We start from the raw sequence: 18552 nt of genomic DNA, 5'->3' as shown, positions 1-18552 counted from the left end.
ACATTTGTTAAGAAAGAGTATAAGAGACACTCTTAACAAATCTTAAGCTAAAGATTTGCTTAAAAGACTATTGATAATGGTGCCCTTGAGATTTCTAGAAAAAAAATATTTATATATATATATATATATATATATATATATATATATATTTATTTATTTATGAAATTTTCAAGTGACCCTATTGAGAAAGAAATCCATGTTGAACAGTATTATGTTTTTTTTTTCTGGGTGCAGATTCAATAAAAGTTTATATAAGAAAATGATTTTTTTTGTCAAATTTAAACTAAATTATATTTGTTTCAATAATATTTGGTCAAATTTAAAAGAAATAATATTTGTTTCCAAAAAAAATAATTTTGGTCAAAGCTAAAGTAAATTTTATTTTTTTCCATAAAAAATAGTTTATGGTCAAATTTAAAATAAATTATATTTGTTTCCAAAAAATAATATTTGGAGGCCATTGAAGATTCAAATACAAATGATTAGACCAAGATTAATTTGTCCAGTTTCATACCACCGGCGATTTCGTTTCCAAAAAAAAACACATTTGGTCAAATTTAAAATAAATTATATTTGTTTCCATAAAATAATTTTTTGAGGCCCATTAAGATTCAATCTTCATGTTCTGTAGATGCTTCTCATGCACAACCACATGTAACTTTCATCACCACCGATTTCGTCTCAGCTATGTCATCGTCCCTAACGAAGAAGAGGAAGTGGCCGACGACAACGAAGACGAAGAAACGTAGTGAGCATCTCGAGAGACCGTCGCTTCCATATGATCTGGTCGTGAGCATCTTAGCCCGCGTCTCGAGATCGTATTACACAAAGCTCTCCTTAGTCTCCAAAAGCTTCAGATCTATCCTCACTTCACCGGAGCTTTACCAAACCCGAACCCTCTTAGGTAGAACGGAGACTTTTCTCTATGTGTGCTTACGCTTCCCTAATGAAGCTAACCCTCGCTGGTTCACCCTCTACCGCAAGAAACCTAATCAAACCCTAACCAAGAAGAAGAAGAAGAAGACGAAGAGAGAGGATTCAAGTGCGCATGTTTTGGCTCCAACGCCAGTTCTCAACTCTCCTGATGAGGAATGGTCAAGTATTGTCGCTGTTGGTTCTTATCTTTACGCCATTACCGCAGCCATCAAAGATTCTCCATGCTCTAACGTTTGGTTCCTCGACTGTCGAACTCACACTTGGCTTGAAGCTCCAAGAATGCGACTGGCTCACACCAATACTGACTTTGATGGGAAAATGTATTTGGCAGGAAGCTCTGAAAGTCCAGATTCTTTGAACTGTGTTGAAGTGTACAACACCGAGACTCAAGCTTGGAACACCGTGCCGTCCAGAAAACGAATAATGGAATTCCAAAATATGGAAGGAAAGATTTACATGATCCCTGGTGTAGATTCTACTGCTACTAATAGGGAAATGGCTTTAAAGCCAAAGGGTTTGTTATGGGAACTGGTAGGTTTGGTTACTCAATTGGGTTCTGTTTGTGTGATAGATAACGTAGCCTTTTATTATGACCCTCGTGTAAAGTGTATATTGGGTGCACATGAAGATGACGGAGCAGTTTGGAGAAGAGTAGAGGGTTTAGAAGGGCTACCTAAGATTGCTAATTACAGTACTATTAAGTTAGTGGATTATGGTGGTAAGCTGGTTGTTTTGTGGGACAAGTATGTGCCTTCAAGTGGGTATAAGGAGAAGATGATTTGGTGTGCAGAGATTTCGCTTGAGAAACGCAACGATGAAGAGATTTGGGGGAAGCTTGAGTGGTTCGATGCGGTTCTTACAGTCCCTAAGTCTTATAAGTTGGTGTGTGCCAAATCTGCTACTCTTTGACAGGTTTGAATGTAATAGTGAATCTTGTTGTGTGTCGCTTTCTTTTCTCTTTTGTTTGTAACTTTGGGATTAATGTTTTGTGGTTTTAGCGTAATGTGCTTGACATCTACACTCACTTGCTTTGTCAGATGATTTCAGCTTATCTATTGTTATTTGATAATCCTATTGTTCAAGAAAGCGCTAGGCGGTATTTATAATCCTCTTTGATAATCATAATCCCTTTGATGACAAATGCTTGATGAATGTGACTCATGAAACGTTTTCACCAACGAAATGATATGTCTAATAGTCATTCTCTATATAGCATTTAAAAATGTGCTGAATGATATAATATAGTTAACACCCACAAATCACTAAAGATTCAACACATATAAATGTCTCGTATAGCATTCATCAAAGGGTAGTAGCAACAGCACTCACAAAATTATAAGAGCTAGGGACAGTGAGCAAATCATCATCACACCACTCGACCTTTCCCCGAATATGATCATTTTCGCATCTTTCAAAGGAAACAGCCGCACACGAAATCTTATGACTCTCATAGCCACTATAAGGCAAATCCTTGTCCCACAGAATCGCCATCTTACCACCATAATCAACCAATTTAACACGAGAACTAAGAAACCTACGCGAACGCAATCTTATATAAGATACTTTCCTTTGTTAGTTTTGTCTCTAAGATACCATTGATGAGGTTGGTCTAACCTTGCAATTTCCTCCAGAATCTTAACCTTAAGTGGTACCATTTTGCGTTTAAAGGGGTTTGGTTTACTCACGCAACTCCGAAGTATACATTTTGCGTTTGGCTTGCTGTTCATGACCGGTTATCGACCGGTGATCGTATGACGCAGTGGAATAGGGGAGCTTCGGGTTCCTGTGTGCTATGTAATAACACTATGGAAACACGAGACCACCTCTTTTTCACTTGTCCTTTCTCTAAGGCGGTATGGGAACCACTTGCGAAGGGCATATTCAAGACCAAATACACAACGGTTTGGTCTCAGCTCCTTAACACTATCTCGACGCAACAGCTCACCCGGATAGAAAGCTTTCTGACCCCATATATCCTTCAAGCCACAGTCCACACGCTATGGCGGGAACGGAACGACCGCAGACACGGCAACCAGCAGCACACTACAGCAAATTTAATTACGTGGATAGACCACCAAGTTAGAGACCAATGCTCCATGATTCGGTGATTGGGAGACCATCGATATGACGGCAGCTTCCAAGCTTGGCTTCACTCCCGACGAAACCCTTAACGATTTCTTTGACCTCTCTTTTTCATTTCAACCAATCTTTCTACCCTCAGTTTTTAAAAGTTGTCTAGATCCCTCGTAGCACTAGTTGTAAAACCGAACCATTTTTCTTTTGAGTATAATTTAACATTAAAGTCAAAAAAAAAAAAAATAAGTGGTACCATTTCATTCCACTTGGAGTATAACCTAACTTCATATGCTGATACTCTTCTTTAGCTCCCCATTTTTTTGGATAGTAAGCCACAAACTTATCCCCATCCAAGTGTATTTCTCCTTCAGTCACTACTTAATTTCATGAAAGAATCAAACTGAGGAGGAGGTGAGTTGGGAATTGGGACCAAAACATATCCAGTTGAGTGCTTTTGTTAGGGTTTGATTAGGTTTTCGGCAGAGACTAAACCAACGTTGTTGTTTAGGGTCAGGAGGGAACTCGAAGCACACATGGAGACAACTATCTGTCCGTTTTAACAATGAACGAGTCTTGTAAAGCTCCGGTGAAGCAACTAGGGTTCGACAGCTCTTGGAGACTAAAGAGAGAGTCGGTAGTACAATCTTGATACGCGTGCGAAGCAAGTCAGTAGCAAATCGTAGGGAAGTGATGGATTTGAGGTTGATTCTGACGTCGGCGACTTACTCTTCTTCTTTGAGGATGACATAGTGGGGACTCGGGACGAAATACAAATTTAGGGTTTTGATTTTGACTTCAATAGTATAATTCTCGAGATTTGTCGTGAGATGCTTCCAACATGGAGGACTATAGCTTAATAGTGGGCTTAGTAAAGAAATATGTGGGCTGATGAAAATCATTTCCATTGAATCTTAATGAGCCTCAAAATAATAGTTTATTTTTGCTAATTTCATGCGCATAAGCATAACACAAAGCTAAATGAAGTGATGATATATTTTTTCTAAGATTAGATCAATAGAGAAAGGTGAATCTTTGATTAATGTAGTTTATGTCGATTGCAAAGTTTAATATTTCAGAACTATGAATAAAAGCTATGAGTGCTACGATTTAGCCAAATCTTAGCCTAAGATACCACCGATAATGGTGACAAAGCTCAATGGACTGTACAATAGATAATTAGGTACAAACTGTGTATCTTGTGAATGCAAAGAGAACTGTATTCTTCTATGCAACACAAACAAAAGTAATCTTTCAGAGACAAAGTAAAGCTTAATGAGTCTACAAGTGAGTGCATATATCTAGACGTGAACCAATGTCTGCTAAAAGCACAAGACAAGACAAGGATTCATCATAGTAGTCGCATATACAAACGTTCTGCAACACAATTAAAACAAAAGAGTCACATTCAAACAGTTGCAGAGTCGTCCCAAAATAAACTTAATTCATTTACACTACAACAAGCAAGTGAATGCAAATATCAATTCTAAAGCAAAAACAATGTCATTTTCTTCGGCTTACCTGTCAAACAGTAGCGGATATAGCACACACGAATGTATAAGACTCAGGGAATGTAAGAACCGCATCGTGGCACTCAACTTTCCCCCAAATCTCTTCAGTGTTGCGTTTTTCAAGTGAAATCTCTGCACAACAAATCGTCTTCTTCTTATACCAAAATCTCTGCACATAACTGTGCCACAAAACAACCAGCTAAAGAATCCTCTTTCTTCGTCTTCTTCTTCTTCTTCTTCTTGGTTAGGGTTTGATTAGGTTTCTTGCGGTAGAGGGTGAACCAGCGAGGGTTAGCTTCATCAGGGAAGCGTAAGCAAACATAGAGAAAAGTCTCTGTTCGACCTAAGAGGGTTCGAGTTTGGTATAGCTCCGGTGAAGCGAGGATAGATCTGAAGCTTTTGGAGACTAAGGAGAGCTTTGTGTGATACGATCTCGAGACACGGGCTAAGATGCTCACTATCAAATCATCCGGAAGCGACGGCGTAAGCGACCGTTCCTTCGTCTTCGTTTTCGGCTTCCATCGCCAAAACATTGTCGGTAAGAATCAGATCTTAGTTGTGGTTGGAGTTGTTTCTGGTCTATCGGAGTTTTCGTTCGGCGGATGGTGAATTAAATGTCGGAGCTTGAGGACGGCGCCAGATCTTTTCCTCTTTCCCCTTCGATTTGTTTCTCCGGCGTAAAGCTTGGGATCTGATTTGATTTTGTCTTCGCCTGCGGCTCTTTGTGGTGGCGAGTGGCGGGTCTCTGGTTCAGAGCTTTTCACGGCGGCCGCAAAGTTGTTTTTTTTTTTTACTTTTTGGTTTTAGTGTGAACGAACTGTGAAGTAAAGTTTAATTCACTTTTAGCCGTTTTTTTTTTACCAAGGCCTGGGATTAATAACCGAATCAAACCGATATTTTTGGAGTTCAGTTCAATTTTGGTTATTGCTGCTGAACCAATCGGTCCAAGAAAATTCCGATTTTGTTGGTTCGGTTATCGAGTAAGCGATTTTTTTTTTTAAACTACATAACCAAAATTTATCTCCTAAAAGAACTGAATTACTCAAAATAAACAAATCTGAAATTAACGAAATATTTGGATTAAACCCAAAACTCAGAAATTATCTCTAAATAACCAAAAACCCGGATTTTTTTTTATAAACTAGTCTTCTACAAGTAAACGCAAACAATGCCAAACTAAATTTAGCAATGTAAAACTCCATTAACTAATACCGAAATTCATGTTTTATTATTCAATTAAAGAACTTTCTTCTACAAAGAATGATAAACTAGTAAGAGTATATAATATAACACAAAGGAACATTATAAAAGGAGACACGATCAGTCTTACTTCTCATTACCAATTGAAATTTTATTATAACCTTTTTGAAAAGAAAGACATAAGAACGTTGAGAAAAGAGCATAAAGACATAGGAACACTCTAAAATCTACACAACAGTGGAAACAGTTTGATCAGCTTTTAGGTCTTCAGATTTCTTGCGCCACAAGCCTCCCCATCTAGTTTTAAATTGCAAAATCTCCATCACAGCCGCAAACAATCCAATGACCCCGATGATGGAACTGTAAGCAATCTTCCATGAGCTTCCAGGTTGCAAGATGGCTAAGCCTTTGTAGATGTTGTATACACTTAGTATAATCACTATATATCCCATAGTGTGATGGTACCAGTTCCAATATTTTCTATACTTGTGATCTTTGTCCGGTCTTGCTTTGAGCGCAAGTATCTGCAAAAACCCTAGAGCAAAAAGGAACATCCCTATGACGGTATGCGGTGTAGCTCTCATTCCCGTGTGTTTTGCCATGTAAATAGCAGTTCCTAGTCCTCCCAATAAACCAACGAAGTAGCCAGTACTTTGAAATACGATGTGTACATAAAACCACATAGGATCCAATCCTTTATACGTCTTCATGTACCTTGCAGCCATGGCTCCAATGGGCATGAAGATCCCCCAACACACCGCGTTCACAATTCCATGGATACGCTTGACTAGTAAAATATCTCCCTTAGCTGCTTCTGTGGCCGTGACTTGTCCAGACAGCAAATCTAAAGTAGCCATGGATTTGAGATGATCTCCACTCATTGCGTGCATCCCAAGTCTATCACCTTCCTTCAATGGACCGTCTTGCCATAGATGATTCACAACGGTTGTGTTAGAAGGCAACACTATAGTAGCAAATATAGTCATCTCTCCATTGAGATATTCAGCGGATAGCTGTGTTACACGAAAGCTGAGAGGACCTTCTTGAAGCTTAGGTGAGTAGTCTTTGATTGAAGAAGTATAAGCACGCATAACACCAGAAGTTGAATTACGATAAGCCATGAGAGTTTGAGCACCTAACATGCCTTTTCTCGTAGGGTTTATACCCCAAGCGATCCAACTAGAAGACTCAATGTTAGTGTGACGATACGCAACTTCAAGAACTCCGGTTTCTCGAACATAACTGAAGTGTAGGAACGAGTCTAGCACCGGAAGGTCAATGCAAGAACGAAAGTGTTTGCCGTTGTTAAAGTTATGAGAGTCACATCTAGCTTGAACTTGATCATCGGGTATTGCTCTAGTACAGCATGGAGCGAGCAAGAACAGAAACCACAAAGCCATAACAACGGTTCTGGCAGACAAAGACATGATGATGATTGCGTTTTTTTTACTCGGAGACACAAGTATGTGTTACGTACAAAGTCAGAGTCTTGCTTTGCTTTGGAAAGAATGAGAATTTAATTTCGAATGTGATTTGTCTATTTATACGAGTAATATAACTAAATACAATTCCAAGTTTTAGTTGAGAATGGTTTTGTTTCTTTTGCAATTAAATTTCCATATTTTTGTAACTTTTCCTCTCTTTTTTTGCCAAAAAATTATGCTCATTATATTTTTTACTTTCAAGTTAGATAAACATTAGATTTTTGTAATCTATTTATTCATCAACGAAGGGGCGGTGAGTGTTTTGTAGAAGAATCCATAATATTCACAAGTTATAATATGAAAATATTACATATTTATTTATGGTTATATAGATATGTACTGGATTTAATTATTTTTAATAACTTAGACATACAGTATTAACCTATAAAACTTATGATTATTATGAGATAATCAGTATAATATTTCTTAAACACTATTATGTTGTTCTTCTCCCATCAATATTTAACATAATTTAACTTAAACTCCTTTGTTGCTTTGGTTTTGTTTCTTTCTGTAGCTATCTTTGATACATATATATTCCGAAATATATATGTTTATATCTAAGTTTACGTTCAGTTTGTTAGATTTTTTTTCACGAACTTGAAAATGTTAAATAACTAATGAAAATTTAAAATTGATCGCAAGTAAAAATGTTTACTTTACATAACATCTACTGATAACATCGTCAAGAATAACTAGAAAATGTTAAATTTTTTTAAATTTTTTAAATTTTTTTTAAACAACTAAACAACTAGTATAGCTGCATGCATGTGATATATGTTCCTAAACCACATAATAAGGAAAACGTGAAAGTTCATTAGATTAGGACTTAGCTTGCATTATCATAAACAAGGTATCACTAATTAAGCAAATTACTAATTACTAATTAAACTTTTTGTTCTTCCAACAGTTTTTAATATGTTTCAGTGGGAATAAAAGAATAATACCCTTTCACAACTATTATATACTATAGTATTATAGAAAGAAAGTCGAATATGTATTTAGCCAGCTAGCTACTACTCGATGGATTTGAACATGTATTTTTTTAATTCAATGCTTGCCTTAGACTTAAATTTCCGAACATGTTGAACCAATCTAAAAAACCTGATTTAAAATTCAAATTTGAAATTCTAAAATATTCGAACGGGTTATAAATCTCAAGATATGAGAACTCAAACCCGAATACATCCCCAATATATATATATATATATATATATATATAGTAATAATATATTAGTAATATTTATATTTATAATAATTTAAAGGTCCAAAATATTTTGATTTTTGTATATTTATGAATTTTGAAAACTAAAATATTTTTTTATTTGGATAAAAAAAAACACGAGGTTTTGAGATAGTTTAGATATTTTGGAGTAGTTTGGACATATTTACATACTATAGTTTTGAGTTTGGACATATTTGGATACTAAAAATACTTAAAGTCTCGAGACTGGTTTTTAAATAAAATTTTCCTTTTGGTTTGAAACATTGTATAAGTGGTATAAAAAATTATAAAAATGGGAATATTATATAGCCTATTTAATAGCTTAATTTTGAAACTATGGTCATGTTCACAATAAAAAAAAGATTCATACACAAACCAATATCTATATATATTTAATTATGTAAAACTTGATTTCAAAGTTAGTAACTAGAAATATATCAAGATATGTGAGTAGCTAAATTTCCAAACCTGTTGAACCGATCTAAAAAACCTGACTTCAAATTCAAATTTGAAATTCTAAAATATTCGAATGGGTTATAAATCTTAAGATCTGAGAATTCAAACCCGAATACATCCACAATATAAATATATTAGTAATACTTATAATAATTTAAAGGTCCAAAATATTTTGATTTTTGTATATTTTTGAATTTGAAAAAACTATTTTTTTATTTGGATTAAAAAAACTCTTGAGGTTTTGAGATAGTTTAGAAATTTTGGAGTAGTTTGGCATATTTGCACACTAAACCAATATCTATATATATCTAATTATGTAAAACTTGATTTCAAAGTTATTTACCAAAAAAAAAACTTGATTTCAAAGTTAGTAACTAGAAATATGTCAAGCCTCCATTAAAATTTTTAAAATATATCATTACAAAATTTTTAGTCAATTACACCTTCAACACATGTATTTGATCAAATAGAGTTGAGATTTATGTTCAGTTTTTTTCCTTCTTTTTATTTAATTTAATAATTTTAATAATGACAATAAAATAGAAAATATCTTACATCAATATACAAAAAAGAGAACCCAATTAATCTCTTTTAACTAAATTTTTTTTTCTGACACAGATATGATAAAGTTTTGTTCCATTTTTTTTGAAAAATTTGATTAATAGATTAATATTTCATTGTAATGAGTATATTCTGTAAAATAATCAATTTCATAAAAAAAAATTACTGAATAAACCATTGAGAAAGTTCAAAATCAAAAGACTTGTTTTTTTTTTTTTTTTATCTATTAAGAGAGTAATTAATATATAATTTTAATAGGAAAACTACAAAAAAAAATTAAGAGATGATGATATATATATATAACTATAGTTTGATTCTACTATACTTCTATAGCCTTTTCACTAAACATGCTACATTTTTTTAGTGGCATCTAACATTGATTTGTTGTTGTAGACTACAACTTGTAGTAAAGGTTTAAACAAGTTGAAACACCTCAAAAGAATCGTGCACTGATATTTCATTGAACCGAACCGACAAGAGAAGAGTCCTAAAAAGGGCAAATTTTGTTTGTTTAAAGGAGCCGGCTTTAAATTTTCTTATCGGAGAACACGAACGTTGACGGGAGAAAGAACCTTTTTTATAATCTTTTTCAAGTCAAATCATTTTCAATCACCACCAAGCTCTCAAATCCGCGGCAAACGTTTAAGGGTCATCTCAAAAAAGCTTCCTTTTTTCCCGGAAAATCATCAATGTCGAGCCTTTTGGTTTCTCGCTTTATCTGGTAAGAAAATTTCAGTTTTTGATATGTTGCCCTGAATTCAATTAATGTCTTACCTTATTTTGTCGTTTGAGGTTTTGTATATTGATGAGAGGGTTTTGGAAACTTTTTTGATTGGATTTTTTTAGCTTATAGAGGCGGAAACCCTAGAAAAGATGAGTCCTACGACGGCGACGGTGGATGATCCTGGACAGATTAAACGTGCCCTTATTGATGCTTCTGCCGGAGCTGTCTCTGGTGGTGTTTCTCGTACCGTTACTTCTCCGCTTGATGTTATTAAGATTAGATTCCAGGTTTGGCTTTTTTTGATTCTCTTGTGTGATAAAGTTTAGCCTTTTATTTTGGTTTCTGCTTTAGCTGAGGAGTATTTGAGTTGCATTGTTGTTGATGTTTTGGATGATCTTTGTATTGAGGTTGACAGGTTGTAGATGAGAATTGTCTATGTTTAGATTTGTAGGTTTTGAAGTTATTAGCTTAATCTGTGGAGGTATGCTTTATGTTGTTTTAAAATGGTTTAAGGAACTTCTCTGTGATGGCAGGTTCAACTAGAACCGACGACTTCATGGGGTTTGGTCCGGGGAAACTTGTCAGGAGCATCTAAGTATACTGGAATGGTACAGGCAACTAAGGATATTTTTAGAGAAGAAGGGTTTCGGGTCAGTCTCTTCAACATTTCCATTGCCTGAAACCATTTCTTCAACAATAGTTTGTTAGTAGTTTCAGGTCTGTGGCATTAGGTTTTATGAGGTCTTGTTCTCTGTTCTGATGTTTGATACTTGTTTTCTTAGGGGTTTTGGCGGGGTAATGTGCCAGCTTTGCTCATGGTTATGCCATATACTTCAATTCAGTTTACAGTACTGCATAAGTTGAAATCTTTTGCATCTGGTTCTACGAAAACAGGTAATGAGTCCACTGAGTAACATTGATGTCTCTTTTGGATATGGTACTTGGTTGATTGTCGTTGTACTCTGGTGGCTATTTTCGTGGTATCATTTCTTGTCACTTGTGAAAGAGAACTCACTTAGGGTTGTTTCTTCAGATTGTGTATGTGTTGAATGAGTGTTTCGTTATAAGCTCTTGTAATGGACTAATAGTTTAGATATCTGTGTTTCCTTACTTATTAGCTGGTTGAAATGTTTGCTATGCAGAGGATCATATACATCTGAGCCCTTATCTATCCTTCGTCAGTGGAGCGTTAGCAGGATGTGCTGCTACATTAGGATCTTATCCTTTTGATCTTCTAAGGACAATATTGGCATCACAAGGGGAGCCTAAGGTTTGTTGCTTGACTTATGACCCCTGTAATATAATTTTCATCTCTTTCTCCTGGGGGATTCCTGTTTTTCTTCTTTATTCATGAGTGAGTGACGTAGATGACTGATTAATGGCTGTCTACAGGTGTATCCAACAATGAGGTCTGCATTTGTCGATATTATTCAGTCTCGAGGCATAAGAGGAATGTATAATGGATTAACACCAACTCTTGTTGAGATTGTGCCTTACGCTGGCCTGCAATTTGGCACGTATGATATGTTTAAGCGTTGGATGATGGTAAGAGCATAGGAATATATCTCTTATGTGTGATGATTCTAATAAAAAAATTCTGTCTTTTTGTTTCTGGCGGCAATCAAGTCATTTTATTTTTTTAACAGGACTGGAATCGATACAATTTATCCTCCAAAACCCCGATCAACGTGGACACCAACCTTTCTAGCTTCCAGCTTTTTGTTTGTGGGCTTGGGGCAGGCACTAGCGCCAAGCTTGTCTGCCATCCACTTGATGTGGTCAAAAAACGATTCCAGGTTAGTTCATCTTACCCAATGGATTCTCTGGAAAGATAATCTGATCGGATCCAAAACTAGTAAATTCCTTCACATCAGTAAGAATAACACATCATAGAGAGTTTATAACGAGAGAATCTGTACTCGACCTATAAATTTCCAATCCCAAACCCTAGACAGAACCTGAAAACCTCAACTTATTCTCCCAAGTCGAGCCAGGATGATTATTGAGCACAATGCTCCTACACTGAACCAGCCGAAAGACTTATCATATTCACGTGGTTCCATGTTTTTGGTCTATCCTTATGGACCTTATTTCAGACTACGTTATCATATTTGCTGTATGCCCTTGAAGAGTCTACTTACTGTTTCCTGGTTGTTTCCCGCTTGATCTGTCACTGCACCTATAGAAAGAAAACTCATATTTGTGTGAAACATTTCGTAGATGATAAAAGTTTCTGGCACTTCCCCATGGATCTCTATCGCAATGAAAGTGGAGATTCTGTCAATCATGAGATTATAGAAATGTCAAGAAAGATTTTGAAAGACTCTTTTGTTGCAGATTGAAGGATTACAGAGACATCCAAGATATGGAGCCCGAGTGGAGCGACGTGCATACCGAAACATGCTAGATGGTCTTAGACAGATAATGATATCAGAGGGGTGGCACGGTCTGTACAAAGGCATTGTGCCATCGACTGTGAAAGCTGCTCCTGCTGGTGCTGTTACCTTTGTGGCCTATGAGTTTACGTCTGACTGGTTGGAATCAATTTCTTGGTAGAGATTCTACTTTGACACTTCTATCTTACTGTCTCTAGCATTCATTAGAGGCGCAAAAGCCCCATTCACGGTGTATTAAGTATATCATATGAACATTGATCATTTTTGGAATTATACAAATCAATATTAAGTGTTGTTGGCAACTGTGGACTTTTAAGATTCGGAATACATATTGTCTCAAATATGCATACAAAAAAAATGCTATAAGGTGGGGAAGCCATCAAATCAATACAAGAAAATGTATTACGCAATTGCTGTAAAATGCTCATCAAGTTTGAAGCCATCCCTTTAAGATCACACTAAAAAGCCCCAACACACAAGAATTAAACCAAAACGTTGGGCAAAATCAGCTATATAACTAAAACTACAATTTGTCACAACCGTCACCTCTCTCTCTACAAAACTCTTCTCTCTACATTTAAGATACAGCTTTGCAGGTCTTCTTGTTGTGTCCTAAACCCTTGCAGTTGCTACACTGGAGCTGACGCTTGATCATGTCCAGCGGTTCCACCTGTTTACTCTTTGGCCTCCCCGGCGGTGTTCGTCTTGTGGGCGGTGGAGTAACTGAAACAACCATCTCAACAGGCTGTGGGTCCTCCACCATCATCATCGTCATTGTGTGGTTAGGGACAGGGTTAATGGACTCGGCATACGTTAAACGGTAACTCTCTAAAGTAAAGTATCTGGAACAGTATTCATAAGGGCTTTTCTCGATACATTCAATCACTGCAATAGCGTGGCTACACGGCAAACCTGTAAGTCTCCATACCTTACAGTCGCAATCACACTGGTTGATATCAACCAAGTTGAGGGATTCACCATGAACCTCGAATAGGCTATTGTGAGGTGCTGAAACCTGAAGTGACCTAGCAAGTTCTATTTCTTTTTGTAGCTTCTCCTCATTGGTTGGTGTTAGCGTTGTAACAATCAATTCCCGGAATTGTACCTGACGGGTATATATTGATTGCATCAACTTTGCTCTAAGTTGGTCTATCATTTGCGTTATGGGCAACTCGTGTGCTTCAGAAACCCAGCTGTAGAAATCTAGCCCAAAAGTGGAGTTCATGTGGTTATATCTCTCTCCTTCAAACAATGCATTTGCCCAATGGAATGGTTCACTTTCTATAACCCAAGTGTAAGCATCAGGGGAAATATTTTTTATATTCTCCAAGGAACGGTAATATGCCTCTGGCTGTGTCGCATAAGCGGCAGCATAGAAATCGTTGAGCATAAACCGTCTTGCTTCATGAGAAAACTGACCCTGCAAATCCGTATTTAATTTCTCGGCGAGGTGACGCAGACAATATGCATGATGCTGTCCTTTTCCAAATACCAGTGGCAACGCGTTCTTCTGACCGTTTTGGAAATCTGCAACAAATGTGATTGTCCGGGGATCGTCCAATGCCAATTTGAGATTCTCCAAAAACCAAACCCAGTTTTCTTCTGTCTCAGAATCCACAACTGCAAAAGCGACTGGAAATATTCCATCTTCAGCGTCAGGAGCTGTAGCAACAAGCATAACCCCTTGGTACTTAGAGTTTAAGACGGCGCTGTCAAGAAATAGGAGAGGGCGACAACCTTGTCTAAACCCAGATATTGATGCGTAGAACGATATGAAAAGACGATGGAAGCTCGAATCTTCTTTTGTCATGAAAGTGGCAATACTTCCAGGATTTGTCTCCCTGATCTTCTCGCAGAAAAAAGGAAGTTGACTATATGCCTCTTTATAAGAACCTTGAAGCTGCTCTCTAGCAATCTCTTTAGCTCTCCATGCCTGTGAGTAATTCAGTTGAATCCCATACTCTCTTTTTATATCCTCTGCGATATCCTTCGGTTTGTAATCCGGAAAGGCTTTCAACTTCTCCTTGATAATACTTCCAATCCAACCTCTTGTTGCACGGTACCCAGCTTTCACAACCGCTCTCTCACACGTGTGTCTTGAATTCATTTTCTTAATGCAAATCAGCTGCGTAGTCGAAAGCCTCGACGCAGTGATACGCCATGGGCAACCTTGAGCTTTGCATTTGACTGAAACACGATGACTATCGTTTTTCTTGTACTTGTAAGTAAACCCATGAGCAATCGAGTACTTGTGCAACACATCTCGGAATTCTGTAAAGCTGTTGAACCTTTGATCAACACCCGTGATAGCATTTTCCCACTGCTGCGCAGCTTTTATATGCTGTTTCTCATCAGTCAAAACAAAATTGCACGGCAAAGGGCTGTCTTCTTCAGGCATCATACCTATTTCGATCTGAAAATCATTTGCCATCATATCATCCCCCACAACAATATCTCCCCCGGAAACTACAGGTACCACTGCTTCCGATGCAGTCGTCCTACTTGATCTATCAAAAACAGATATTAACACATCAGTTCATTACAAATTTAAACAATGTATAGATTTCAGAACTAGAACATAGCTTAAACAACAATATATAAAACAAGATCGAAAACACGAAACACACACCTACTAGCTGGCATGTTGGAGACATTCCTGGCATCAGCTTCTTCGGGTAAAACGAAAATCTCAACATTCGCCGCGTCTGCGGAAAAGCTAACCATGCGTTTGAAATCTTTATCCTTGGAGATAGTAATTAAGGTTTTCTTGTTTCCAGGGAGGAAGTACTTAAGTGTCATAGTATCCCAACTAAACCCAAAATTCTCAGCCAATTCGGATTTAAAATCACTCATAGAAGTGTCCTGATCAATGTCTATAGCATAAGCATCACCACCAGAATAAGCCAATGATCCATCTTTATTAGTCACAAATTCTCCCCCTGACTGACATATAGCTATCACTTTCTTCGTCGCCATAACCAAAACCTTCAAATTTTGCATACAAACAAATGAGTGAAGATGAAATTTTCAAATTGGGACTCTAAATCATCAGCTAATGTATCGAGAATCTCTAAATTACGGAACCCTAAGATCCAAAATTGGATATTTATTAATACTAAGAACCCTAAAAACGAAGCTGGGTGATAAAAAAGGTTACCTTTTAATAAGGCTGAGGTGAAAGAGATAGACCACCACAGCACTGAGTTCTTGTTTCAGGCAAATTTCAAAGTCGGAGTTTTTTTTTTTCTTCGAGAAGCAAATCCAGAAGCGAAGAAAAGAACAGAGAATAGCGCAGAAAAAAAAAAAAAGATTGGTACAGAGATCAAAACGGTGCGTTTCTATATCAAATATGTCTAGAGGCGTCTAGATGAGTTTTGGTATAGAGTAATTTCACAATGTTTTTATAAAATGAAATAGATTTGATTTAATTTAAATGAAATAGATTTAAGTTTATATAATTGATTTGCATTTTTTATGCAGCATTTTCTATTGTATTTTTTTTTTTGTTGCAAATAAGAAAATATAAACATGATAAATTATATTTATTTTTAAAAATGATATGTAATACCACTTTATAACATTTAACTTAAACCTATTAAATTTTGTATTTAGAAAAAGATAATACTTATATTTAAAATATTATGTTCATAAATAGGTTTGATGTTTGCTCATGTCAAGTTTAACCGCAAACGGATTAGAAATGTACATGAGATTTTTTTTTTATATTTTTTTTTAATTTATTGTTGGATAAAATAAATGGTAATTCTAATAAATACTATAAAAATATAAAACTAAATTTAAACTGATTTTTTAACATTCAAAACTAAACCATAAATCCTAAACACTAATATTACCCCTAAAAACTATACCTTAAAAATTACATCCTTGAATCCTAAACTGATTTTTTAATGTTATTTTAAGATAAATACACTAATAGTGGTATATTTGAAAAACAATCTCTGAAATAAAATCATAAATTAATTACCTATATATGATGATATTGCTTGTTTATGTACAAACTTGATAATTGAATTGTGAGTTATTATAAGACAAATTATCGAACAATCTCTTATAAACGAGCTTCAACTTGGCGAGAATAAAATGATTACAAACATACTTTATAATGGCCAAAGCCGAGTTGAATAAAAATCGAGACAAGCTATTTGACGAGCTACTCATCTGATTCTCGACGATGTTTGTAATTTATGGGCAAATGTGTCATTTTATAAGTAAAAATGATTAGTATATTTCTCGCTAATTCTCAAGGTTGCAACTTGGCTCACGAGTTTCCTGGACAATTTAAGGGGAGAAAAAATCTACCCCTAACATTCCCACGTCAACCATAATTTTTTTTTTTTTTTTTGACATCAAATAGACTTGGATTAACTCAATCGAGCCAATTCAAGGGGCAACCATAATCTTTTTGAAATAAGAATTTAATCACATCATTATTAATCTTAATAAATTAAAATTTCAAGTAAATATATGCTATATACATAATATATGTCAGATAAAAATAAAGGATCTAAAAAACTAAAATTTTAAAATGTATTGGTGAAGAATCCACCACCTAAGCATCTCGACGATGCTATCAATAAGTATTAAATCTGATGAATCTACACTTAAGAGCAACATTAACCATGACCTCTTAAAATTTAATCTTAAGAATATTTTATTAGTATAATTGAAAAAGATAAAGATAAGAGTTGTAAATTGGTTTTTGGTTTTGTGGAGTGATTATTGGTATGCTCTTAATTAGGGGATCTTATTTTTTTAAATAAAATTATATTTTGTAATTTTACAAAACAAAATAATTATTGCAAATTGAAAATCTTAAAACATACATAAAATATAAAAAAGCATAAATTACGATAGTTCTAAACTTGATGAAATAATATGATGAAATTGTTGTTAACAAGTATATAGACTCTAGACAAAGAAAGAGTAGAAGAGAAAATAAGTGGAGTTTGTAAGAATATCATTCGGGTCATATTTATAGCAAGCATCCAAAATTCATTAGCCTAATTCATGATTTGTTTCAGTACGGTTGCTAAGAGAGCGATCAATCAATTCTTACAAACATTCACACACACATACAACCTTCAAAGTAGCCTAATTATACACTTAACAACGAAAACCCCTTTTCCCCCAAATCTACTAACCCTAATTTCAGAGAGCCACGAACCCTAATTTGCAAACAACTGAACTCGCATCAATTCACACAATGAAATACAAATATATACCTTGCAAAAACGATTGGAGCTCCCATTACTCCGATTTAGATTGCTTGACTCCGATTTCGGTCAACTTCTCCCGTTTTCACAAACCAACCTCCACGATTTGGCTTCACCGAAGACGCCCTAGATAGCAGGAATCAGTGAAGAAGACGTAATACCGCTGGAACGACCCAATCACCACACGCTCTGGACAACCGGAATCGATTTTGTTACTATCGCCGTTTCTTGTTTTGTCATCGCGAGAGAGAGAGAACAAAGGAAAGGAAAAAACAAAAAAATTAGTTTTTTCCAATTATATATTTATTTCTTTACCCAATCACCACACGCCACGTGGACGTCTCTTAACCCATTTTTTTTTCTTCTTAAGCAAGAGACGTTTCTTGTGGTTTAATGCAAATTTTGATTTAAATTTTAATCTTAAAACAACTAAGATTGTCCTAAGAAATACTAAGGAACCATCGTTAATGATGGTCTTATGTTCTCGAAGATTCTTTTTTGATATTTGCTAAAACATTCTAATATATTCTTGTCACAAACGGTCTAATTAAATAATCATTCATAATAATGAATCTCTTCAAACTTTGATTTGTAGAACTGTTGATATATACATACCTGTTTAAAGTTTGCCCAAAACCCAATTACCCATCTCATATTGACATCTTCACCTAAGAGATGAATTTATGCATGTTCATATTTGGGTAATTTTTGTTCAAGACATAATAGTGTGATGTTTCTTTTTAAAAATTATC

General features: G+C 35.5%; 4 protein-coding genes and 1 long non-coding RNA gene across 6 annotated transcripts; 2 read left to right on the top strand and 3 right to left on the bottom strand.

Moving 5' to 3' along the window:
- The first annotated feature begins 687 nt into the window (after nt 1–687).
- On the top strand, nt 688–1845 carry LOC17876774 (F-box/kelch-repeat protein At5g48990). The gene has a single exon (XM_006282229.1). The coding sequence runs from the start codon at nt 688–690 to the stop codon at nt 1843–1845; it is 1158 nt and encodes a 385-aa protein (XP_006282291.1).
- A 2405-nt stretch (nt 1846–4250) lies between these two features.
- LOC17875491 lies at nt 4251–4843 on the bottom strand. Its single transcript, XR_002832624.1, has 2 exons — nt 4531–4843; nt 4251–4386 (listed from the first exon to the last, which is right to left on the bottom strand). It is a non-coding gene; the product is annotated as an uncharacterized LOC17875491 (long non-coding RNA).
- A 1104-nt stretch (nt 4844–5947) lies between these two features.
- On the bottom strand, nt 5948–7147 carry LOC17875407 (cytochrome b561 and DOMON domain-containing protein At5g48750). The gene has a single exon (XM_006281950.1). The coding sequence runs from the start codon at nt 7145–7147 to the stop codon at nt 5948–5950; it is 1200 nt and encodes a 399-aa protein (XP_006282012.1).
- A 2785-nt stretch (nt 7148–9932) lies between these two features.
- Nucleotides 9933–12868, top strand: LOC17876058 (mitochondrial thiamine diphosphate carrier 2). Its single transcript, XM_006280708.2, has 8 exons — nt 9933–10167; nt 10293–10457; nt 10704–10820; nt 10953–11064; nt 11313–11440; nt 11563–11715; nt 11817–11966; nt 12508–12868. The coding sequence occupies exons 2-8, from the start codon at nt 10320–10322 to the stop codon at nt 12724–12726; spliced, it is 1017 nt and encodes a 338-aa protein (XP_006280770.1). The 5' UTR covers nt 9933–10167; nt 10293–10319; the 3' UTR covers nt 12727–12868.
- Nucleotides 12869–12950: 82 nt separating this feature from the next.
- On the bottom strand, nt 12951–18057 carry LOC17876256. Of its 2 annotated transcripts, XM_006279992.2 has the most exons (4): nt 17810–18057; nt 15724–15812; nt 15196–15551; nt 12951–15073 (listed from the first exon to the last, which is right to left on the bottom strand). In XM_006279992.2, the coding sequence occupies exons 3-4, from the start codon at nt 15540–15542 to the stop codon at nt 13144–13146; spliced, it is 2277 nt and encodes a 758-aa protein (XP_006280054.1). In that variant the 5' UTR covers nt 15543–15551; nt 15724–15812; nt 17810–18057; the 3' UTR covers nt 12951–13143. The 2 variants fall into 2 exon arrangements, with proteins under 2 accessions (XP_006280054.1, XP_023636620.1); XM_023780852.1 differs by lacking the exon at nt 15724–15812.
- Between the last annotated feature and the right edge of the window lie 495 nt (nt 18058–18552).

The sequence above is a fragment of the Capsella rubella genome, unplaced genomic scaffold (genome assembly GCF_000375325.1).
Source record: "Capsella rubella cultivar Monte Gargano unplaced genomic scaffold, Caprub1_0 scaffold_8, whole genome shotgun sequence".
Classification (NCBI taxonomy): domain Eukaryota; kingdom Viridiplantae; phylum Streptophyta; class Magnoliopsida; order Brassicales; family Brassicaceae; genus Capsella; species Capsella rubella.
The sequence above is the reverse complement of the archived record's forward strand: the minus strand, read 5'-3'. Positions and strand labels throughout refer to the sequence as shown.

Bases quoted from the DNA above. Each gene is read 5' to 3' on its own strand.
- LOC17876256 (XM_006279992.2), bottom strand. From the start codon at position 15,542: ATGGCGACGAAGAAAGTGATAGCTATATGTCAGTCAGGGGGAGAATTT. The intron at 15,074-15,195 runs GTGTGTGTTTCG...TGTTTTTGATAG, and splicing joins TCCAACATGCCAGCTAGTAG to ATCAAGTAGGACGACTGCAT.
- LOC17875407 (XM_006281950.1), bottom strand. From the start codon at position 7,147: ATGTCTTTGTCTGCCAGAACCGTTGTTATGGCTTTGTGGTTTCTGTTC.
- LOC17876774 (XM_006282229.1), top strand. From the start codon at position 688: ATGTCATCGTCCCTAACGAAGAAGAGGAAGTGGCCGACGACAACGAAG.
- LOC17876058 (XM_006280708.2), top strand. From the start codon at position 10,320: ATGAGTCCTACGACGGCGACGGTGGATGATCCTGGACAGATTAAACGT. The intron at 10,821-10,952 runs GTCAGTCTCTTC...TTGTTTTCTTAG, and splicing joins TTAGAGAAGAAGGGTTTCGG to GGGTTTTGGCGGGGTAATGT. The intron at 11,716-11,816 runs GTAAGAGCATAG...TTTTTTTAACAG, and splicing joins TGTTTAAGCGTTGGATGATG to GACTGGAATCGATACAATTT.